Source organism: Passer domesticus, chromosome 3 (genome assembly GCF_036417665.1).
Source record: "Passer domesticus isolate bPasDom1 chromosome 3, bPasDom1.hap1, whole genome shotgun sequence".
Taxonomy (NCBI): domain Eukaryota; kingdom Metazoa; phylum Chordata; class Aves; order Passeriformes; family Passeridae; genus Passer; species Passer domesticus.
In genome coordinates this window covers 88,521,660-88,547,623 of record NC_087476.1, presented here as the reverse complement: position 1 = coordinate 88,547,623, position 25,964 = coordinate 88,521,660, and the positions used below count along the sequence as shown (strand labels likewise).

At 38.0% G+C, this 25,964-nt stretch overlaps 1 protein-coding gene across 27 annotated transcripts in view; it reads right to left on the bottom strand.

Moving 5' to 3' along the window:
* Window positions 1-25,964, bottom strand: part of ESRRG (estrogen related receptor gamma) — a 389,256-nt gene that overhangs the window by 5,524 nt on the left and 357,768 nt on the right. For all 27 annotated transcript variants that reach the window (XM_064414191.1, XM_064414211.1, XM_064414212.1 and 24 more), the window contains one exon: window positions 9,143-9,412. In XM_064414191.1, coding sequence (XP_064270261.1) covers window positions 9,143-9,412 — 270 coding nt within the window. The remainder of the gene's footprint in view (window positions 1-9,142; window positions 9,413-25,964) is intronic.

The window sequence follows — 25,964 nt, the reverse complement described above, 5'->3', positions numbered from 1 at the left end:
TCTTAGTGAATACATGCTCTAAGAAGCATGCAGCTAAGACATACACCACTGAGATGTGATGCTGCACCTCAAGGTGCACTGTGCTGAAAGCACAGACACAGAAATTTCTCTCTTAGGGATAAAGAAGGCTACAACATTTTGAAAAATATGACAGGCAAATATTACTTCTAGCAAAATTTAGTTCTAATTAATGTGAGGCCATTCCCTGAATCCATACATTTTTGATAGTTTTCTAATATGGTAATTCTATTCAGTAATTCTGTGTCAATAAGAGAAAAGCCCTGAATTCTGTGTCCTACAAACAGATGTAATCAATACAGACATGCTAACACACATATAGACGTGACTGATGTCTTAAGCACAGGGTCCAGCCACCAGGCTTAATTTGGGATGCAATCTCCAAAAACACTGTTGTCTTTACTCCCTAACTCTTTACCAACTCCTTGGATATTCACTGCTGTGCTACAGAACACATGATCTCCTACTCCAAGTAATTTTTTCCATAAACCATGTGCTGTTTGTGCAGAACATACACACCTTTTCCTCCTCTCCCCAGATCCACAGTGCCAAGGACAGATTTGCTGGGAAGCCAAATAGGAGCATTTTATCTTGCAACAAATCCTTGATGAGTCAAAGACTGACTGTTCTCATTACATTTATGGGGTTTTTTGTACACCATGCTGCATAAACAGACAGGTCTTTCTTGAGAATGTGACTGTAAAGGTTTAGTTTTTAACCCTTTACAAAACTGGTCTGCTTTTGCCCAGAATCAGTATTTGTAGCAGTGACCATAAGTTTGCAAATAGGTGGATGGAGTCCAGACTAAACGTATTTTTCTCACAGAGGTGAAACTTGCCTAGGATGTTTAACTCTGCAGTTTGGAGAGCAATTTGGCCTGCAGTGTTAGGAATATCTACACTCTTCATATTTCTTATAATGAAAGTGAGTGAGGAGGGAAAAGAAGAGAACACCCCCCCATAAAAGAATCAACACCTGCCCTCTGACACAGCTACTACATTTCATGCTTTAAAACTCTTCCACTGTGTGAAAAATATCCACACACAAGGGCTCTTACCTCCTCCTTGCAGGGGGGATTGTGTACCATCCCTCTGATGAACAGGGCAATTATTTACATGGAGAAGTAATAGTACTAAAGCATTTAATGTATTTCTTGCTGTCTTTGAAATTAATTTAATAACTGGAAAGAACGTGCCCAGCCAGCTTGCCTCCCCCAAATGGTGGTTCATGGAGCAGTTCAGGAAACTGTGCCCTGGGGAACAGATTTGGTCACAAGGAATGGGGTAAGAAAAAACAGCACAGATAGGGGCACTTCCAGTGGTGATTAAGACTTCAAACTGTTCTTTTAAAATGGTGATTTAGCTTGAAAGATTTAAAAATTATGTAATCAAATTACTATGATAATTTAACTCCCCATTTACAGAAAAGATTCAAACTCATTTCAGCTGTACTCATTCTAGGGTCTGCCAATGTTTAAATGCAAACTCAATAAATCTGTGCTATTTAATTAGACCATGATTCAGCTTGCAGATTGCTCAGGAAAATATTAATCTCTACAAAAATCCTTCTTCAAGTTTTAGCCTTGCAGTCTGGAACTTCCACTTTATTCCTGATATTAAACGAATGTAGATCTTAATCCCTCAGGTGCAAGCCTTTGAAAATAAGGAAAATGGTTGAAAATGCTGAATTAGCCAAGGGGAAAAGAGAAGGAAAAAATAAGAGAGAAATCTTTTCAGCAACTACAGACTGGCAGATACAGAAGTGAATTCAGAGCAGGCTAGCTCATTGCTAAATATTGCTCATGTATTGGGATAAACCCAATCCTCAGAGATGTCATAGAGAACCAATATAATTTAAGGAAACACAGACAATTTGTGTGACAGTCTAGAAATAAAGAAAGAATTCCACAAAAAAATATAAAATTGAATTTAAGTGAGTTTGAATATTCTTCGTATACTATGAAAAACCTTTTTGTTTATGGGTTGGTTTGGAGGTTTTTTAAGTGGTTTTGCAGCCAGTTTGAGTAATTAACAATTACAACATCCCACACAGGTAATATCCAGAGGAAACCTACAGCCAGATGTAACACACTTAAAAACCAGTGCCTGTATAAATAATGAAATTAAAAAGGGTAATTTCAAAGTGTCATTTGAAAGACAGCAGAATTTGACAGTAAATGCCTTGCAAAAACATGATCCCAGGCTGGTGAAACTGAAGACAGACAAACACAAGACTTGTTGCTACAGTTGCTGAGTACATGAGATTTCCCTGGCAGGAAGAAATTCCTGATCAAAGCTGCCATGGGAGAGAGTGAGATCAACAAATGAGGACAGGGACTCATTGAGCTCTGCTTGGAGAATCTCATTCTATCCTTGCAAATGCCTTCTTTCACCATCACAATTTGAGAAAATAGAATTGTACCTCTTCTGATCAGTTGATTGATCAGATCGTTGCACAGAAATAGGAGAAAACGAGAGTTCTCATTCAAGAAAAACACCACAAGGTCCAGACAGAAACTCAGATTACAATCCACCTCATTTAAAATTCAAGCTTCATCTCAAATGCAGCAAACAAACATCCAGCCACCCAGGAATCAATTAGAACACATCACAAAGGAGGACAACTAACTACAAACTGGAAAGCACCTGAACTAAGGGCAAGGAAACCTCTCAAAACCCTGCTTTGAGGAAAGTTAAAGGCTGGCATCTATATATTTTGTATATAACATCACTCAGAAGTGGAAGAAAACCAGAGGTCTTAAGTGAAGTGTTTCTTCATGTCAGAAAATTCAGACAGCAAAAAGAAAATAGGACAGTGAATCAAGCAGCAGGGAGCATGCAGCACTGAATACACATGTTAAGATGCTGGCAAACCACATTGGAGAAGTAGACACCACTAAATACTTGAAATACAGCAACTGCTGTGATGTTTCTGATTCCATACAGCTGAGCAGTTCACAAACTCAGTCTGGAGAAATCCCTTTAGAAAGCTGTAGGATCCTGGAAGAACTGGATGAGATCAAGATTAAGAACAAAAAGCAAAATGGTTTTGCTTTATGTAAGGATGAAAAAAATCCTAATCTGTGTTTATGTCTCAAATGAAAGAGATTTTTATCTAGACTGTACTGCTACTCCAAAAATCCCACAAAACCCACTGCAGTGTTTATTAATGGGCGAGTTGTTCTCAGAACTACAGAATCCCTTCCTCACCCCCTGAAACACATGCCAGATTTGCATAAGGACACAAAGTGCTTGCCCACATTGTGTTTCTGTACATTTTTATGAGAAACACAACACAGTGACATTTTGAAAAGCATACTGCTTAAGACAGAGGCAACCCATGGAAATGGCCAATCACAAATCAAACCAAGTTCTTGGTTTCCTCATTCAACAAGGATTCCTGTCCTTTTTCCATCCAGAACTGAAGTTACCACAGACACTTACTTTGAACTTCCCTGTGTTGGGTTAACAAATATGCTTCATTTTGACCTGCCTGTTTTTCCTGAGCAGAACTTTTTTGCTGGGATCTGCATGGTTAGGCTAAGAGACAAGCACAAAGGCAAACAGAATATTCCCTGACAACAGAATATGGCAAAAAGGGTCTGACATCTGGAATATTCTATTGGAAATGGACACTTCAATCGGAAGAGATGCTGAAAATGAAAGAGGAATAAATTAAAAATTCCTTGTCCATAGGAATTACAGGCAGTGAAAACTGAAAACAAAGGCTTGTGTGATTGATTTTAGTGACTGAGGCCTTAGTCTGGATTGTCCTGGTTTGGCCTACTTTTCAGAAGAGACAAAAACTGAAGCCTCAACACAGTTTTTAAAACACAGTAAGAAATGAAGGCATAGTAAGAAAAGGAATTACTTCATAGAATGGGGACTTTGTTTCAGGGGCTAACTGGATTAGCAGTGAACTAAAACCATTGGCACAAGGAAGTTAAAACATAGTAAACCAGCATTTTCTCTTTCATTCCTGAAATGGCTTACTTTCCACGAGGAGAGGTAGTGAGGGCAATAAACACAGAAATATTTGCTGCTAAGCAGAACAAACAGCACACTATGAACTGGCTCAAGACCCTACACTATAAGGCTAATAAAAGCCTGGAAAAAAGGGAACTCAAATGATAGAGCTGGGGGTGAGACACCAACTAAAAAAAATGTTGAATGAAGATTTCCAAGTACTTTTTATTCACTATAAGATGTAAGAAATTGCCACAATTACCATTGAGGGCAACTAAGTTTGGCCTCGTTTCTTGCCCTTTGTGACTCTCATGCTATGACTAACATGTAAATACTTCCTGTTTACACCCTAACTAAGTGAGGAATAGGTTCGAGTTACTCAGTTACTACGAGTAGCTTCCAGAAAAAAAGAAAAAAAAATATGATTAACCACTGATTAAACTTTAATTAACCACTGATCAACTCAGTTGCCATTTCCTAATGCCAGCATTAAGCAACTGGTAACAGAGTTACATATTTTCCCTAAGAATTGCAGGTATCATCTATTTGATGACATGAAAATGGAATATGAAATAAACTGTTTGCAAGCAACATGAAAACTGTGACTATGGTGCTGACTTCCTTTTCTAACAATTTGTTTCTGTGGTGTACTATTCTCTATACAAAACTACATAAAAGAGTTAAGACCTTGCTATTTATATTTGTCAAAATAAAGACTGGTAACAAACCCTTAACACACAGCTAAGTGTGTCTGTGTATATATACATCTGTATATTTGTCCAGTCAAGATACAAGATGACTGTAGAAAACAAAATGAAAAACATTATTAGAAATGGAATACAGCATGTTGTGACATGCACTGGGAATAAAGATGATGTCCTGTGGAGTAAGTGATTTACTGGGCTCTACCAATTAATTTCTATTATGATAATATCATATAATGGTGATAGCCTAGTGCTCTGAGTGTAATGTGTCTGGAAAGCTAAAAAACTTGTAAGGACTTATTAGTTTTTTAACAGGATGAGATGATAGTGTAACTTTACTGGCACCAATATTGATCTGCACTTCATTATGCTAAAATGCACAAGTTACTTTTTGGTTCACATGCCTTCTGTACTGAAAAAGACCAGAATTGTAAGGGTGAGCACAAGTCCTCTTCACCTTCTCGTGGTACATGCTACACAGACAGTATTAGGATTTAAGATTAAATTTTCAATAGTGCATAAGGCTGTACCTCTAAGTGCCTAGCATCCACATTTGGGTCAGGTTTTTCAAGATGCCAGCAGCCTATTAAGCAGATACACAGAGATCAGACTGTCAAATGCACTGACGTATTCTGACATTCCAGTTCCTTAGGTCTTAGACAGGATTGGAGCTTCTCTTATAACTCTGGTCTCAGTTGTGACTCCTAAGCTCTTCTGCAACATTTGGCCTGGAGGCCCAATTTAGTCCTTACTGATTAGGCAATTTCAAAAAGCTGCTCACCTGCGACTCCCTGTTTAGTATTACCCTAATCAATATATGGGAACATGCACGGGAGCACCGAAGAGATGAGCAGCTCATCTTTTCCGTGCCGGAACATTCCCGTGCACGTGCCTGCACTTGTGTACACTTCAAGCATATTTTGTAAATATTTCACCTTCCCTTACACACGAGGAAGTAATTGGTACATGCATGTTTTGGAAACCATTCAAAGTTGATTTTCTGCGTGGGTAAACAAAGTGCTCATTGGTGCCAGCTCGCCTCATTTGGGCGGTGTGAGGCAGAACACGGGGCAGTCGCCTCCCATAGCTTCCAGGTACCTCCTGGCTTTTGTGTACAGAAGGCAGAGAAAGAAGAGAGGAACTCGTGACACCAGCAGGACAAGGACAATGACAAGGAAAGAGTGACTTCTCTTAAGTGTGAAGGCTGTGTTAATTACTATCAAATCAATGCAGATGCTCAAATCTAACCTGATAAATTCCATATTTACATATTAAATGTAACTGTTGAAATCATGCCTGTACAGACTTAACGTACATAACTGAAATGCCTATACATTTCAGTATTATGCTCTTATATGTGTATTTAAACTCCCCAAGTCTATTTGCACTCAGTTTAAAATGAGTGACAATCTACAACGTAGCCACATCTTGCATTTCTGGAAATTTATGGAAGTTGGTGTGGCATTGCCAGCCCTGCACAGGGAACATTTGATAGTGTCTGTCAGAGAATCTCCCTGAAAAACTGCTACTCCTCCCCAGCTTTTAGGGACCACATGGCAGGATTATCTCACATCCAGCACTGCACAAATGCGCTCTGTAGACCTAAAGAAAAGCATGTGTTTCAATGCTCACGCTACTGAGATTTTTTGGCCAAAACAAAGCTTATGGTATTTATTCAAACAAAATACAATCAATACGAAGACAATCTACAATTTCTTTTTCCTGCCTCCAAACACCAGCAGGGAAAGTACTATGACACTGTATCATAAATCACTAGCACAGATACGAAGCTGTAAAACCATCTTTGTCAACTGTTTACAGTAGAGTCAACCTGGGAATCTTTCTAGACAGTGTGGATATGGCAAAAATATCTGAAACGCCCAAGATTTCTTATTTTACTCTCCACAGCTATAAAAAGGCTAATATATTTTAAACTGAAAAAATAAACAGTGGAAGAAAGCAGAAGTAGCAATAAAAATATATTAAAATGTGAATTGCTACTGGTTGATTTTCTAATGGCATTTTGGTTTTTTTATATAGCTACATTTTCATTAACCAAGTTTCTAGTTACATGAAAATAAACTGTTCTACTTTAGTCTATTAAAAAAAAAGACAAGAAGATTTAATCCAACTTAAATTTTATTTTAATTTTAACAATATTTGTAAACTGAAACACTAAGGGCCTGATATCCACTGATGGGCTGTAATTCTGCAGGTGCTATTTTACACCTACAGATTACTGTAGCTGCAGCTGGTAGAAGTTTGGTATCTGCTGCATGCACAACCTGAGGCTGAAATGCTGAATGTCAGCATCTGAAACACTGTTGAAGGGGCAGTGGAATGGCTGGGCTAGTTTTTAACTCCTCCTTGCAACAATTTCACTTTAAGACAGCAATTTTATCTCTTTGAAGACAAGGGAAGGAAAGGTTTTCACTTCAATGTGCCCTGAATTTTAGTATGCTGAACTGTATTTATCTCTGACATTATCCTGGTTGTAATTTCCAGCGAAGTTAATGAAGCTACAGATGATTTTGATACACTCTATGCACAGTGTATGACTAAACTTTTTTTTGGCAGCAGTTATCTTTTATTATTACTTAAACACTGCATATCTTTTTTTTTTTGGGTGGGGGGGGAAAGTGGGAGTGGTATTTAACATTATATCTGTCTATGCTACCCTCATCCTTTTTGTCAAGTAAACTGCAGAAGTATTTCTAATTCAGTCTTTGAATTACAAAATTTAAATAAATACAAAAGCCCTTCTCCATTTAGAGTCCTAATTGCAGATAACTTTCTTGCTCTGATCATTAAGCATGACCAATTTTGAGAAATAACCTTCCTGGAGCTGCAAAGCATCCTCAAGTGTCTATTTACAATGGTCCAAAATTATAAATAGATCTTCAATTAAGAATAATTTTGATCTTTGAGAGGCATTTCAGTATTTTGTTAAATCTGGAATAAGATAATATTCTAAAATTAAGAGCAGAGTTAGTGGGGTGGAGAATATTTTACAAAGAAACTAATAAGCATTTTGGCTTTGCATGTTTTTGAATTATATTTCTAATTAAAAATGCAGAGTGCTAAATCACATTACAAAGATAAATAGAAAAGTACAACTTCATTGTTGAAAACAATTTCCCTCCTATCAATCTGAGGATTCATGCATCAATATTGTAGATGAACTGTTAATTACAAAATCAATTAAAAAATTATTTCTAAAAACAGTCACGCGTCCTCGCTCTCAGGGGGGCAATTTGGGCAGAAGGTCTCATCTCACTAGGACCGCGCCAAATCACAAGTCGTCATCCACAAGTAAGCAAAAGCAATCTGGTTTTTCATTTTTCAGCGCGGCTGAGCCCAGCCTGAGATTGATCGTCACATATGGCCCCAGAAAACAAACTGTCAATACCTTGAATGCTGCAGAATTTGAACAAATAGCCGTCCGCCCATTCAAGCCACTCATTGCATCCCATTTAACAGATTTTATTGACAGTTTCCTTCTTGTAATTAAAGGGAAAACTACTGGCCAGCAACCAAGATAAAGTTCAAAGATAGGGTCAAAACAAAAGCAGATGGAGGGGCACGGTGTGACTGTCAATGGAACATAGCATCAGAGCATGTTATTGACACACAGGTATCTAATGATCGGCACGTCATTAAAGAGGGATCTATCGTGAACTTTATGCAAATGCTAAAAGGGACTTAAGACCACAATAAAGCATTAAGGAGACACAAAAAGAAAAACAACAAAGCACAAATGATTTTTACTTATCTGACAGTATTCACTGGTTCAGCACTTTTAAATTCAAATGCAGAAAAAAAAATCTTTCTGAGATTTTTTTAACTCTTGCTGCACAGGTAATAATTTTTTTGCAGAAGCACTCTCATGAATGCAAAGGATGTGTAAGGTAAGGTGTGGTCCTTGTGAGATTCAACATGGATTTCCTCCCTCCTGCCATATCCTGAATTTAGTCTATCAAATTAATCAGTAGCTCCCTTTAAAGAGAAAATATGTAGCATATTCTCCAGCATCCTTTCTTTTGTTTTAATTGCAATGATTAGACTTGTCTGCATTACGAAATGGATTTAGGAGAACAATACCTATTTTCATTTGAAGGGACCTCTGCCTGTAAAATACTCTCCAAATAACACAGTGGAATATTCTCCACTCCCTTAGGAATATATTCCACAATTACTTTGAACCAGAAAGTTGTTCTTAGTTTGAACTGCTTTATTTGTTGCCTTTTAGATGTAAAATCTGATTAGCAATTTCTTATTCTAAAATCCTGTTTTAAACCAGCCCACAGAAAATATTAAGAAAGAGAAAGAAAGAAAGAAAGAAAGAAAGAAAGAAAGAAAGAAAGAAAGAAAGAAAGAAAGAAAGAAAGAAAGAAAGAAAGAAAGAAAGAAAAAGAAAGATTAAAAATGTAGCAACTGTCATGCCATTCTGCCAACCTGAATTAGCAAGTGCTATAGCTTTGAGGGTGACAAATTCTTCTTTCTCCAGCTTCATGCTCTTGTATTTCTTTACCAGCTGCAGTATGGCATTGTTAAGGTCAAGAAGGCCTGCCAATTTGGACTGGTCTTCATCCATAATATAATCTTCAGCATATACAAGCTCATCCTCAAAAGAAAGTGACCGGTATACAACACCGAGAATCAAGATCTCCATCCAAGCACTCTGCAGAAGGCTCATCTGGTCAGCTAGAGACAAAGTGGAGAATCCTGAATATGAAAAAAATAAAAATACAGGAAAAATATTAAGCACATTTGGAAATCTGATCCTCTTTTTTTGATTTATTTTTATACACATAGTGACAAAACATGCACGCATTCTATTATTCTCCCTTTTGCTTTTGTGTTCCCCGCACCAGCCTACTACAGGAAAGTAAATCAATGTAAAATCAAACATTTTCTAATCAAAAGAAAAGTTTTAAATAAGCAAGAATTTGCAGGCTCTTCCTGTAAAAATCATATTAATCTGTGGGGTATTGCAGTGGCAATCTGTGATTTGTATGGTATCTTCTTTGTTGCAAAACATTTGTGCTTAGTTGTTAAAACCTAATGTTGTGAAACAGGGATCTGCCTACTCTATCCACCACTACCACAATCCAAGAAGGATAATTTATGAGAAAAAATAGAAAATTTTATTAAATGGGAAAATTTGATGTTTTAATAGAATTAAGGTAAGGATGAAAAATAAAAAAAATTCTTCTTGAACTTTAACTTCAGGGAAAAGAGAAGTAACACCCACCCTTCTCAGAAAATACACTAATCACTTCTGTCCTGGTGCCTGCCACTGCTACACTTGTTGAAACAACAGGGTGGCACACTGAAGTGCCACCTGAATAGCAATCATACCATCCTTTTTTTGAGGGCAACCAAACATTTATTAAATGCCTCCTAATGAATTTAACTTTTGCTTGGCTTTTTTCCCCCCCTCTCCCGGCTTTCTTTCCTAACAGGATCACTAAGGGCAAACATCTTTGCTGCCTTACCTTTTAGACTCTTGTTTACAGTACCTGTTAATTTATTATATCAAACTACTAATATCCCAATCACATTAGGTGCTAGAAAACAATATGGGAGAGGCCAGGAAAATCCTGCCTCTGCGAAATGCAGCAGTTTGCCAGTTGGCACCATCAACCACAAGTACTTAATAAAATCATCAAAGGGGATTAGTCAAGCTTTTCTTAAAGGGTCTTAAGACATGTCTGAGGCTTTCATTTAGTTGTTTATGGAGTTGCTTACATGTCCTTTGACAGGGTTCCCACTGTAATAACATTCTTTTTGGTGTTCAATTACACTTAAATGCATTTTTCTGTTTTTAATGTCGAGAGTTACAGTCATGCAAGAATATATCATAAACTAGCAAATCTGCAAGGCATCTACTCCAAACAAGATTTTCTCTATAAGCACTAAGCAGCAAAACTAATACAATAAAAAAGAAAAGCCCACATCCAAACCACCAGGCATCCATAAAAAATGAAACATAAAACTGGCTGCATGTGCTCTCTCTCTCATTTTTCTCTCCCTCCTTATTTGTTTTCATTTTCTCTTACTGTCTTTTGAGTCCTGTGATAGAACTGTAGCTCTCTGCCTTAAAAAACAAAAAAAAAAAAAACCACCCCAAAACAAAACAACAAAACCTGATCCAATGACAACAGGAAAGCCTTAAAGATGTGACAGTGGAAAATAACACATCTGTGATTAAAATAAATAAGAGGGAAATGGAGAAGAAATAATAATTTCAACGGTTATAGAGAGGAATTCAGGATTTCAATTAGCTCCAACATTTCTGTTCCTTGCTGGTTTTCAAGAACCAGTTTTTCTGCAGCAGCAGATGGACAGAGAGTGTAGCCTGCAGCACCGTCCTGTGACAGCCCCATTCTCCCTCCCAGACACTGCTGTTAGTAAATAGATTTACACATTCTCCAATCTCCACACATCTTTCTGCCGAATAATTAAAAGCAGGATGATTAGTTTATTGAGTGGAAGGAGGAACTTTTTTATTGAGGTCCATCCATGATTTTATCAGGGCCAGCACTTTTACGGTTGTCATGAGGGTGCAGGCATCCAATTTTTCTTATCTGCCTGATTAATACAAACGCTGTTTCAGGACGCATTAATTAACAGATACAAATCTACGTTCTCATGGAAGGATCAATACAGAGAAGAAAAGAGGCATCAATGTGAATTTAGTGCTGATGATGGAGAAGGCACTCTATTGACATTTACGTGCATAGAAACTTTAAAGTTGCAGTGGAGCCCTTTTGTCCCTGTGATTTACAAATTAACAATTTTTCGAGTATAACAATGTTTCACACACTTCTGAGAGGTTTAATTAAGCAAAAAGCAATAAAATCAGTTTTGATTAAAAAAAGTTTAACCTGTAATTTCTCTCTGTATTCTTTTTTTTTCCTGAAAACCCCGCTTTTATTCATTTATCTATTTTCATACAGGTTCTTTGGCATTGGTTTTATTTTTAAAAAAAAATAAATAATAGCATGTTTCAATAACATTTATTGTGTGCCACAGTCAAAGAAAATTACATATGCCCTGTGAGGGGGGAAAATGGGATGTTGATATAATTTATTGTACTGCACTCTTGAAAAATCTGCATTCTGGAGCAGTAAATATACCAGTTGTTTTTATATGACAAATAAAAATCAAAAGAAATTTTTTACATTATAGAAAAACTGGCAAATATAAAGCATGCTGTTCTACTCTTCAATAATAAATCAAATCAACACGACTATTTTGTTCCTGATCGAAGTAACTTTCCCTTGAAAGCCTGTTCAGTGAAAGCATGTTTTAACTTTTAAAGGCATCCCTCATGGGAATTCAAAGCTGAATCAAGTTGTAATTAATCTGGGTTTGTTTTGTTTTTTCATAAAATGTGAAAGGATCCAGTATGTCTCTTGTATCACAACAATGCCCTTTTAATATGTGTTCAACAAGTCACAGTTAAAATAATAGATAACACAGACTTACATATTTATATACAGAGATTTATTTTTAGTTGTTTGGAGAAGGTTATACTTATTTCATGCCTAACTCTGAGTCTGTGAGCTTTTGTTATGTGAATCCCCCAGATCAAGCGTGTTCTCTGACAATGGGATATTTTTGATATTAAATTGTAACTATTTTTTTAAGAAGTCTCGAACTTGGACTCTTCCAGCCTTCTGACCAGTCTTAACCTCTCCAGCCCCATCTCCAAGCTGTGTCCAAACCACTCCGAGATGCTGCATGATGTTCTGGTCTGGAACTTTGTCATGCATTGTGTGGGTCCTTAATGCTTCAGAGTCTTGCAGGTCACTGCTTTCAACGCAGACTGTGTGATGACATTTTAAAATACTATGTTGTGCCCCTTCCTCCCCCTTTATCATGTACCATATTGGTGACAACTTTGATCTCTGTCTCCCTCCCCAAGCCAGTGCCATCTGATGTATCTCAGGCATTTGCTGGCAGGATGACTCCGTACCTTGACCTGCAGTTAAATAGTGTGTTTATCTGCAATACAGCACACTCCAAATAAACCAGATGACAGTCTGCAATAACGTCATTTGGAAGGATTGAAAGGCTTCTCAAGAGTCAGATACCCCTGAGGTAAGGAGCTTGAAGGAAGCATGTTTTGTGCCAACCCTCCTGCCATCTTCCACTAGACACTCGTGTGCTTGACAATGATGCCATGGGCACTTGTCAAGATTTTTTTTTTCTTTTTGCCTAGCAAACTGATGCACTTTGCAGTCAACTTACAAAAAAGGCTAAGCATTTGAAAGTGTGAAGGGCAAAAAATATCTGACGGCTAGTCTTCAAAAATACACTTTCATTTCAGAAAGCATAAATGTTTATTTCCTGAGCTGAGTGTTGACAGAAATAGGCTGCAGCGCAGGCATATGAATTTAACCCCTGGTAGGCATTCTGTTCAGTGTGGTTTTTATGTGGCTGAGTGCAAGCATTGTAAATCTATGGGGCGTCTCCTAATATCAGTTAACAATAGCCTTGATTTGCTGGTTACAGATTTTCTTCCTTCTTTTCCCCTTTCTTTCTCCTCCTTTCAGGGACCGTAGTGTTTCTTCTGCTACAAACAGTGTATCACACTCAAATTGTAATTATGCCGTAATGACTCACTGAGATTACTGAGTGTGGATTGAGAAAAAAGGTTCATTGAGCAACTGAACATATGCTTGTTTTTTTTAACTTTTGCATACCAGTAGACCCAAAGCTCAAAGGAAACAGTCATAAACAGGTAAAAAGGCCCTACCATTTTTATTATAGGAACAAGGGGCATTGAGCTGACTGCACTCTGCAGTGCTCAGCACTCCAAACCAGCTCCAAACACAGTTCACAGCCCCTTCAGCACTGTTTAAACCACAGATCTTTTCAAATATCAGCACATGCACCACTTGCTCTCTATTTCACATTGCACACAGCTCCATGCTAAGCAGGGTAAATCTTTTATATTCCTGAAGACCCTTTCCTCTACTTCATTAAGATGGACTTCATGGACAGTAACTCACTAGGGGCCAGAGTGTAGCAGCTGCAGATGGTCAAGTGCCGAAGTAAGATCTGTGCCTTGAACACAGCACTTCAAGAACTACTGGCCAAAAAAAAAAAAAGAGGCAGTGGCTGGACTTACCATTGTTTTCATCTGTAAACATTTGATGCAGTGCCTCAATCAGACTTAAATCCTGGAGATTATTTCACTTTGCAGGGACTGAGTTTCCCTTTCTCTCTGGTATGTGTTTAGAAATCTGAACATTTGATCAAACCAGGTATGAAATTACTGGCAAATCTGGGAGTTGCTTGCCTTTTCTGGTAATTGCCTCCCATTTATTTCACTGGTTGTTTGTGTGATAAAGTTTGTTAACTTTATGAGTAAAATATTCCTCTTGCTTGCCCTGGTTTGTACTTCAAATATCTTCATTTACATTTTTTATAATCAAAGCTGCACTTGCTCATGACATGTTCACTAGTGTGTTACAGATGCAATACATTTACACAGTTGAAATATCAAGAGTAGGATTTTTAAATTATTTACACTTAATTTTGATAGATTAACTTATTTCTAAATGTTTTGTGGGTACTGATGTTTCCAGCACAGGGTTTTTTTTTTCTCATTTCAGAAACGATGTATAGTCACCACTGTCAAAAGAACAAACGGATAATTTAAATACTTTTAAAAACATATTTAGCTTGGATTACTTTATTTAGAGAGTGTGTGGCCTCATGGTCAAATAACCAACAATCTTATCCTGGCTGCACTGAGGAGAATGTGAAGAAACTCCAAGATCAGATTTGTGTCCAGCACACTCTCAGATGTACAGCTGTCAGTCTGCCCTCCTCTCCCTCCCTGGCATGCACTCAGCCAAGCGCTTGGATCCATCCAGCAACTTCAGCTGCCTTCCAGGGATGTAAACAAACACCAGGGAAATTTCACCAGTGAAATTTCTGCTAGGGGAATGTAATGTCTTCTAGACATGATCATAGAATTTGCTGAAGGAAACCTTCACAGTCTGACTGCCCTTTGCTATTATTCCCTCAAAAATCCAAGAGGATGGCATTAATTAATTTTTTTTTAGTCTACATGTAGGGCTGAATGTCACACATATACCTGAATTAAGAGATCCTTTTTATTATAGCAATCCAAGAGAAAATGAATTTAATTACATTTCAAATACTGAGTAGTCTAAAAATATGTATCAAGACCCACAAACATTTCAGTGGTTTTGAAAACCATTAGACAGAAGGAGAGTGCTCTCACTAATCACCAAACGTATTTCACAGATTATGGATGAAATTTCGTGAAAGCTGGAACAGAAACAGATACAACTCATTATGCCAGGGTGAATCCATTATTTCAGGTTTGGTTTGGGGTTTTTTTCATACCCCTTTGCTTATGGAGCCCCTGGTCAAAGGTTAATAATTGCACATGATGCCGTAAACAGCTGAATTTCAAGTCTGAGTCAGAATTTTCATGTGAAAGGTAACATCTCACAAAATAAAAGACGTAGGTATTTGCCCAGACTTGAAAATGAAAAATAGAGTTCCAAAAGCACAGACTCTAAGTGACCAGAAATACAACAAAGACTCGATTTAAGCTGTTTGCTGAGTTCAGCTTCCACACTCCTTGGAAATGAGGTTCTGCAACTAAAGGTAAGCTCAGAAATAGATTCCATCCAGTAACTTTTGCACAGTGAGAGCACTGCCTTTCCTGGGTGATGCTGTGCTGTGCAGCCTCCCCTCTCCTCCTGCCACCACGGCAGAGCACTGCAAAGGCAGCACCAGGGCTCTGTTGCGAGCGGCGCGATGAGTGGCGACTGCCATCTGTTATCTGTGCAGCCCTGGGAGAGGGCAGCTTGGGCTGCACTCACAGAGGTGCCCAGGAGTCCCTGTGCCTCGAATTAAAAAAAAAAAAAGAAAAAGGGGAAAAAAAAAAGGGCGGGAGGAAAAAAATACATTTCGACAGCGCTGGGATGTTTTCAGCAAAGCCTCTGCACTTTCCTTGGGTTTTCTTTAAGTGTATTTGTATTCCTAACTCTTGCTGCCCAAGTTCTTATAAAATATACATATTTTTAAAATATATTTTATAACATGGAAAAATGCCTGTGATAAGCACTTTTTCACTAACACCTACCAGGAGGACGGGAAATGCCACGCAGAGCACTAAGAAACCCGGGGCTGTTATCACAACGCTACTTTCATCTCACTGAAACAACAGCAGAGAGATGGCACGGCAATAAAAATGCATTCACACTGCATGTCCCTCTCAATCCATTATGAACAATGGATTCTCACTAAGCAAATATTCGCTTGTCAGAAGTATTTGCAACACTGGATTCATTCAGCAGGACTAAGTAAGTGAAGTTCACAGCAATTTAAAAGCAGCAAATTAGACATTTACAAACAGTGAAGATGCTGCTTGTCTAGCGTGACCTTTCACTCAGGCTATACAAAAAGGTGTTAATGTAATTTAAATACCAGTTAGGAATATTCTGGTTTGTCTTTTACCCTGTGAAACCTTACATGATAACACTAAACAGGAGCAATTTGAGGCTGTCATTTCTTCCCAGGGTCAGATGCACATAGTGAGATGTAACCCATTACAGCTCAAACTGATTTCAGTAGTGCAATCCGAGATACCCCTCTCTAAGCACCCAAATATTTCCAGGCAGCTACTTTTAAATTTCTTATGTCTCATTCAAATGCAAGCTCTCATGAGCTGCTTCTTTAGTATTAGTAATGGAAAGGAGCTGGAAATTAGGACTGATTGAGGCCATCTCCCTGTCTTCACATAACCAGTTGCTAACACTATCTAGTGAACCACTAGAGATAAAAAAAAACCTAGCGAGCTGCCCTTGCTTCAGAACAGAATTGGTAAGACCTCCATCTATGGAGTACTTTACAATGGCATTTTTGGAAACATTGTTGAAAGTATTGTACTCTTTATTTCCATTAATTTTAATTTCACACCTCATTATCTCAGTATTCACCAAGAAAAAGGAAAATATAAGACAATAGAATTAAACAGATTAATACCTGATTTTCCCTTTGGGCTGATTTTACCACTGGAACTTCAACAATTTCAAACAGCTTTACAACAAACTCACACCAATCTTACATTAAAAAAAGATGCAAGATGAAACACTTGTATTTCACTTCATCACCAGGTGCTCTGAGAACAGAGAAACACCTTTTTTTTTTTTTTACCCCTCTTTTATCCCTCAATGTGAGACAGTTAGGATCATGGCGCATTACCCCTCTGCAGTGAGGTTCTCAATTCTAGGACATGGACAACGAAAAAAGTTTTAAAATTCAGACTAGCAGTACAATACTGCCCAGTGAAGCTGTAAGTCTCCTTCAGCAACACAAACTCGCAGATTCTTGAGGGTGATCTTTTTAATGCAAGGGGAAAGGGACAACCTTGACAGAGGAAGCTTGCTAAACTAGTAACAACAATCAGTATTAGTTCAGGTTCTGCTTGCTTCAACCTTTGTACGCATCAGCCTCCCAACAACTGCATATATTGACTGGGGATATAAAGAGTTCAGGTTTCTTCAGCACATTAGTCTTCAAAATCAAGTTTGCTGGATTGTAAAGTATCACTTCTGGGCGTTTTTCCACAGAAAGGATTTCTTGTGCATTTAATATGTATTGCCTTTTATTTGTAACCTCTACGGGTCTGCTTTGAGAGCACTTTTCCTCAAAGAGTGCTGGGTCACTGCTGTTTGCCTTTTGCTCCCCTGGGGAAGCCACCAGTCATTTCCTCACTGAGAGCTGTGGCAATCCCTGCTCTCTCCATCTTTCCATCAGGCAAAGTCAGGTTTCCAGGAATTCCCCAATCATGTGAATAATATGAATCCAGTACAGGAATGTATTAGCATATGGAGACAACCATGCTTGCGATCCAATCAACCTATCTCTGTTAACCCTGTGTGTGCTGAGCTACCTAAAATCTCTTTCCATTGCCAAAGCAAAATTTTAAGGTTGCAAAATTTTGCGTAAATATCACCTCTTGCCTTGTGGCAGGAAAATAACAGCTCAGACCTCTGTCCTACACATCTTCCATACTCTTCCTAATTTTTAAAACTTTTCTGCTGGTTAGTTGATTTTCTTAATGTGCTGCAGATGCCAAAAATTTCAAATGATGTTTACAGTCTCCCTGGTTTGGGGAAGAGAGACATATTCTCCTATATGAATGTGAAATTTCTAGTTTACCTAGTTGAGTGTGCATGTATCATTAAGATCATCTCTGGAGGCTGTGTCTTAAATCTGCAACAGTCCACACACAGGGAAAAAAAGACAGAAAAAAGAAAAGAAAAAAAAAAAGGAAGCTGCCTGATTCTAATACACCTAATTAGCCATCGGCAGACTCTTAATTGCATACATTAGGATGATTCCATAGTGGAGATTAATTCTAAATATACCCAAGCAGCTGGTTAAGATGCCATGGATTACAGTGTGGACTGTACTTTTCCACTTAATTAGATATCAAAATTAAGCAGCAACAAGCATTTTGACATAACGGGGATCAAGCCGCCGCTTGGCATCCCAGAGCTGCACTAAAGTGACCGCTAAACAGAGCCGCACAGATGGAGAGATATTAAATGCCGCACTGGAAAGTAATTTCAAATAATAAAATATCAATATTTACATTTTAATTACCCCTACTGAGAGCCGCTATGTCATTTTCACTATTGCCAACACAGCAAGGGGTAGTGGAATGACATTGCGGCTCTGACTGCAATGACTATTTTGTTTCCATTAAAGAATGACAAGTGTTTTAGAGGCAGTGACACCCAGTGTGTGAACAAGAATGACAGCAGATCAGAAAATTCCTATTAAGGGAATAAATGACTCAACAAGAGAATTTACTTTAAGCAGCCGGCTCCTCCTTGAAACACATAATCCTTTCTAAATTTCCTGCAGGAAGTTTATGATTAGAGGTGCCTTGGAGAGACCTTAGCTTCTCATCAAATATTTAGAATGATAGGACCTTACATGATGACTGGTCAATTTAAAAACAGTAACATTCAATGCTGAGAGTTACATTGAGAGTTTGCATGAATCAAAATAGTTTTGAGGGAGATGGGAAGACAGTGAAAAGGATATTCCTTTCCCTAAAGACCTGAAAGCCTTGGTGCATGGAGATCACCAGGGTTATTTTTGCTGTCTTCACCAACTTTACTGCCATTGGCACAGTGAGGACTCCACATCCCACCTGGGTCACAATTTGCTGGTGTTCAGACTTGTACCCAGCGGGTGATCACAACAGGTAATGTGCACACGCACAGCTTCAGGCCTCTTGTTTCTCCCTGCCTATTCTCTGCACATATAAAAACACTTCTTCTTTCAGAATGTACATCAGAAATCCGTGAGACACCTTTGCAGCACCTTAGGAATATAATTACTTCTGATCGGGTCTGAGGTCAATCTCATGGAAAATATTATATTACATCTGACATGCTGCATTTACAAGATGAAAAGGAAGGAAGAAAAATATCAAAACAGTAAAGAAAAAAAAATCTTCCTTGGGGATGTCTGTCAAACTGCAGAGATCTTCAAAGAATTTCAATGGCCTGAGACATGAGAAAGTGGGTAAGAGTAAATCCTTGGTCAGTACACCCAATATGCAGCTAAGTGACCCTCCTCCTGAGTCACGGCATGCATTTATTTAATAATGTGCAGAGCTCAACTTCTATAAATGTGACAAATGGCTAGAACAGAACGGGGTGGGGGAGGGGGAAAGGCATGAAGATTTTTACAGAACAAAAAAAGGAACAACTTTATGGCAGTGATTACTGCAGGAATTTTAGATCCAGCTTTGACATTAAGAATTAGCAGTCAAGTACGAAAATTTTACTCTGACATTAGCTGCTTAACTAGTTGTCTTCTTTCTCTTGTCTTTTGTTCTTCACTTCTTTTTCTCCCACCCCCCCCCTTTTTTTTTAAGTACCCAGGAAGTACTTCTTAAGCATCCCTAATGCTTTTAGGACAAGACACTTCCCCATTTCTCAGTCACTAGCACCTTTTAATTTCTGAAAGAGCCACGGTTGAAAATCTTAATTAATTGTTCCATACTGCTTCAGGATCATTATGCAATGTAATAAAGGCCGTGTAATTATGAAATTTTACAGCCATTACCAAGGCTGATGGCTCGTATTTCATCCTCAGCTGGACCCAATGGCTTTTAGCCACTCAGCTCCCCTTTGATGAACTACAGACAGATCTATCAGGCCCAAACAATATCCAGGCAAGGCGGCTATAATAGCTACCTACAGATGAAGCCATAGATAAAGATAAACTATAAATCTACACACAAATGCAGGCACATTGCCTCAGGATGACAGAGGGGAGAGGATGAGACACTTGGGAAAGCTGGCGGCTTGCAGAAAGGCAACCTTCTCTCTCTGTCTCTGTTATTCAGTTCGGAATTTGTTTGGTTTCTTAAAGATGCAAAACCCCTTAACACTTCCCCCACAAAATCACATATTTTTTAAGAACTGTGAATTTTTATATGGAAGTCAAAGGGTCACTTTATCCATCCATTAAATTTGACAAAGGGGATTTATGTGGACAAATCGAGTTATCCCCCAAAAGAAGAATCCCAGTCAACAAGTTTGGAATTCATATTTTAAAAAGTGAATCCAGGTCACTTGCTTCTGAGACTGAAAAAAGCAACCATCCCTGATTTCTAAATGCATTATCATGAGCAGATGCACAGAGGTGAAGTTAGATGATAGGCTTTCACTGGAGGCAGCACCAGAGATGCAATTTCATGCAACATTGTCTGACATTATTTTATTTTCAGTCTGAAAATGAAAATACTTCTAAAATTCAGAGCAAGTTAAAGAAACAAGGGGATTATATATGCTCTTGGTACCTGCAACACCAGAATGTAGTTTATGTCCTAGTTATGGAGGTGACCTCCATCAATGCTCTCTTTAATTTAAGACAGGAGGCCTTCTGAGTATGCAGTGTTAGTCCCTCCAGAGTGAGACAAGGCTGACTAAATGATCTCTAGGTGAGAAAGAGAAATGGAGAGCTGCAGCTCCTGACCAGTTCTGAAAAAGTCCAGGGAAGAGTGTGAAAACATTAGCTTGGAAACTGCATCTATTAGTACCCATTCCAGTAGCCCACGGTCAGTTGTGAAGCTAATGCCATGCTTGTGGCTGAGGCTAAAAGCACTTCAGAAGGCAAGAAAAGTTAAAATAAAAATATCATCTGTACTCACTCATTTTAATAGATTAACAGAATGGCTTGGCCCTTTCCAAAGAAAACATGACAGATTTAGAGAAGGTTCAGAGAAAGTAAAGCAGTACCTAAGAAAACTCTTATGAAAAGACACTCAGAAAGCAGGAATTTTCTTCCTAAAAATAGTGATGTACGAGAGAATGCAGTAGAAGTGTACATAAATTAATTATACAAAAAGTAGTTCTAAAGCTTTTATTCTGTCGGTCTCAAAACACAGGCCAAGCAACACTACAGTAAAATGCGGGAAATTCAAAATGGAAGACAAAGAGAAATTCTTCATTCTCTGAGTACCCAGAGCAGAGAACTTCTTGCCGAAGGATTTCACTGAAGCCAAGAACTCAGAGAGGGAGCTGATGTTTACATGGACAGCCAGAATAGCTCCAGGTATTAATACTCCAAATCCAAATTATGAGGACAAGGATATTTTTCCTCCTTATTTCATCTAATCTCTAAGCATAAGGAATTCAAAATGGTTTTCCTGAGGCTTCTGCCTACTATGGGGTTCATATCCCCTCCCCTGAGACTGATCACTGCTGAAGGCAGCAGAGTGTGTGTCCATGACCTATAGCACTCAGTTCATAGCTTCCTAAAAACCGAAGCCTCAGAATTTGGGCTGCCTTTCTTTGAGGTGTTTCGAACCTACTCCTAAGAAGTGAAGCTCAGAACAGAAGAGCTTAGAGAGATGTGCCCCAGGGTAAGAATTTCAAAATCACAGCAACTGAGCTCTCAGTGTGGAAAGACAAAAATAATGGATATGGAAGATCCATGGTGTTATCATAGCCACAAAAGTAGGCAAGTGCATGTATTAGTGTGTGTTTGCATAAGCCTGTGTACGCATGCATTTGTACTGAGCAAACCCAAGGTATTCTGAAAGCTACAGAAATGAATAAAGATCACCTGCTCATTAACTTGTGTTCTTTGCTTATTAAATATGTCCTTTCTTCTAATATAAAAAAACTGTCTTTGCTGAAGGACAAAATAATAATGTCATCACCCACGTTAGATCAAAGAAATATTTTCTGAAACAGGGAACAGAGTCACAAAGGGTCACTGGTCAACAAAGCTGCACTTGAAGACAGGAAAGGGAATGCATGATTCAGGTTCCTCTGGCTGAGGATGCTTGATATATGGTCTTTAAGGACCAGTATCTGCTTTTAACATGCTTTACTGAAACTGTACGTATGGTGAGTATTCACTGTACGTGGTGTGAACTGATCTGCTCCCTGCAGTGCATGTGGAAGTATCATAAACATTCTTAATGGGGAAAATAACTCAGCATTTACATACTAGACTATACAAGCACCACCAGGCTATAATTCCTGGACAGGACTTTAAATTGCCTTCTAATACTTCTGGAGTTTATCAGAATTTGGTGAAGACCTCTGTTTAAAAATGCACTAGGAAAATTGAGAAGAACGAATGTAGACAAAGAAACTGGCAGATCTTTTACCTTCTCTGCTTTCCATCAGGTGAACTCATTTAGCCAAATTAGCATCAACCTCACACATAAACTCTATGGCTTTACCTTTTTTTATCCTCCCCATCATTCATATCAGGAGAGTTATAAGCAGCTACAAATATACACAGCAGGAGAATTTTTAAGAGCAAGAACCTCAAGTAGGAAGTAAAAGCAAAGATGTTATTTCTATCTGAGGCAGTAATACCAGTTTGCTACACTAATTTAATAAAAGTAATGATGATAATGTGAGAAAACTCATAAATGCCACCTTACATTTTTTTATTTCACAAATGAAATGCATGAAGTTTTAACCTCTATGGTAAATGTCTAGTCTGTTAGACAATGCCTATCAATTGCCCATAATTTAACATTACTGTAAGATTTTAATAAAGTACAGTAAGGAATTTTGTGCATGTCAGAAAGTTAATTTGCAGTTTAATGCAAACTACATTGAAACAGAACTAGGTGAGGCATAGTTAGAGTTTATTTTTGCCAAATACGAATTACTGCAAAGGAAAAGGTAATTAATTAGCTTTACGAAATTTGGGAAATACTTTCTTTTCAGTATTGGGTTTAAAACATTTTCCTTCTTCAAGTGATTTTTGGGTTTGAGTTTTTGTAATGAACAGCTGCATGTACCTTACATATGAGTAGGAAGTGTTTTTAGGAAACTTGCTTTAGAAAGCACATGAACAAGAGGTTTTGCAAAGTCTCAAAAAGGCACTAACTGCAGTAAGGGCACATTCAGACACAGAAAAAGATATTTGAATTAGGACAGATGAAAAAATGAAGGGATATGGGGGTATAATTGTATGTTTTCTCTTTGAATATTCACCAAATGGGGCACAAATCATAGCTGCTGTAATGCATGCCATGCTTTACACTGATTTTCTACACTTGGTATTCCCTAGCTGAATTGTTTCTGAAGTCTATGGTGATTTTTTTTCCACAGCAAATCAGCAGTTTTTCAAGAGGTCTCTGTGCAACCCAGGAGTATGACATTTACTAATGTGTTGAGATTGAGGGATTCTCCTTTGTAGAAGCCAACACTAATAAGAAAGATATGGTTCAGTGTCCTGGGTATTCTTCCCAGTTTTATTAATTAGATGGAAAGCTTCTCCCTCTGGAATACTGCAAGGTATTTATTAACACTTCAGCCCACAAACTAGAGTAAATTTACAGTAGTAGAGGTAATTGTTACATACACCGGCTCTTGTTATCAACTTGGCAGGGATAAGCAAAAAAACCCCAGAGGTTTAGATTATGATCTTTTTCATGATATTTTAATTGTGCTTCTTAATCTGCTAAATTAAAAACTATAGTACAATCTTATTCAGATCACTGGCAAAAAATCATATCAATTTGCAACAAAATGTATGAATACTCCTATCTCTTTTAATTATACAAAGAATTTAACAGCCATATTCAATGACCACAGAGTGACTGAGATACAAACTCTTTCTTTTGCAGTTGTGCCATCTTATCCCTCAGCACCCTTACATTTTATTATCACTACCTTCCTTCCCTCCCTTCATGTTCAGCATGATGACACAGCAACTGTGTCTCAGTACAGCGATGACTGATAATGACCAGGCAAGCCCTCTGTAGTATCTCAGCTGCTTTTGTGTTTTACAGGGAAGTGTTAGGTGTGCCCAGAGATACTTCATGTTTCCCTCACTGTTGCTTTCAGCCTTTCTCCTTTTCTTTGCATTCTTCTGCTATCAGACACTCTTACTCCTTCTGGGCACCAGTATATCAATTTATAGTGCCACCAGCAATGCCCTCTCCTTAATTGGTCCACACTAATTTACCTACACTTTTTTTTTTTTTTTTACTATGCAGCTCTCGGTGCTCTCAAAAGCTTAGAGTTGGGTTTCATTTTGCAATCCTTACCCTATTTCTACAGTTTTGCACCCACCAAGTGTTCTGATGGGTCCAAATACCTCAAACTGGCTCTACTATCAGACGTTTGGACAAATGCATCAGTAATTTTAGAGATTACACAGAAAGCACAGTTGTGTTTTGTGAGGATGTGCCATTTGAGAGGTCTAAATCAAAATTTTCACATGTCAATATTGCTGGATCATCTCTTGTTTCTTTGGCTTTCTCCTTGACCCAGACATCTGCTTTCAAATGTCTGTTTCTTGCTCATCATTCTTTATGGTCACCAGACATTTACTGTGGCTTCCCTTATGGATGCTAAGTGCCCTATCAGTGATCTGAGAAGGAAAGGGGTGAGAATTCTCTCATCTATTTTGTCAAAACCCCACTTAGCTATCCTGACTGCACAGGGCACAAGTCATTTATACCTGGCAATTGCCAAATACACCCCTGTCAAAGAGCTAACTAACTTACTAACATCAGCAGTTTTCAGGACTGTATCATAGATGATGTCAGAAGCACAGATGTAGCACAAGGTACATTTATACAGGAAAATATGAGGAAGAATTTGGCCTCGCAAATCTTCCACCACCTCTGTAATTCTGCTGGAGTCACAAAGTCCTTCTCTTTCTCACAATCTTTCTGTGCAAACTACAGATACAATATATAAAAATAAATTAACAGGGCTGTTACACTGTTTTGTTCGTTTAATGTCTGAAAACAACAGCAAATATTTTAACAAAAAAAGGTCTACAAAGTATATTCAGCACTTCTGTAAAATATGTTAAATATATGAAGATATAAACTGGCTAAAATATTTAGAAAATGATGGAGCTCAACTTTAACACTCCCTCTACATGCTCTTTTGGTCTATTGCTCACTGTGGCCAGTGGGCGAAGTATGAGAAAACATGAAGCCCCTTTTCTAAGTAGTTTAGCCATTTTATCCCTTTATCCCCTTCATATACTTTTCAGAAATGTTGAATATATTTTGTAGACCTTTTCTTGGCTAAAACTGAGCAATACAAGAGAGTCAGAAATGGCTCCTACTAAGGTGTATTTCTATGGATGCAGGACTATGCCCACAAAATGAATGTGTCTGGCATTGCATTAGGATGAGCACAAAGTAAACCTAGTAAAAACCTTGACCATGTAGCACTGACTTTACAGCACTGAGAGGGTCAAGTGCACCAGTGTTGTAAAACTGCAAACAGACATTGATATTATACTGTATGTATGAAAATGCATAAAATACATTTAATTAACTCTGAGCTGCGATACAAACTGACAATTCTCAACAGAAATTTCAAAGCTAAGCCTGACACCTTTTGAGTAATTTTGCTCAGTAAGATACATATTTAGGTCAGATTTCTATAGATTTGTATGTATTTTTTTTAATATATGAAAAATGCATATTATTTACCCAATTGTCTGGATTGTCTATTGGAGAAATACATATTTATTTTTAAAAGCAATCCATATATTATTTACTCAGTGGATGAGAATGACTTCAAAACCCCGTTCTGGTCCATCAAATAAATACATATTTATAAATGGTTTTTTAAATGCATATTGTTTACCCAATGGACTGTAATGGCTCTGCTAGTGCCATTACATGTAAATATGTAATTAGCCACATAATAAAAAATCCCCACAAAATTTCTCTGAAAAGCATTATATT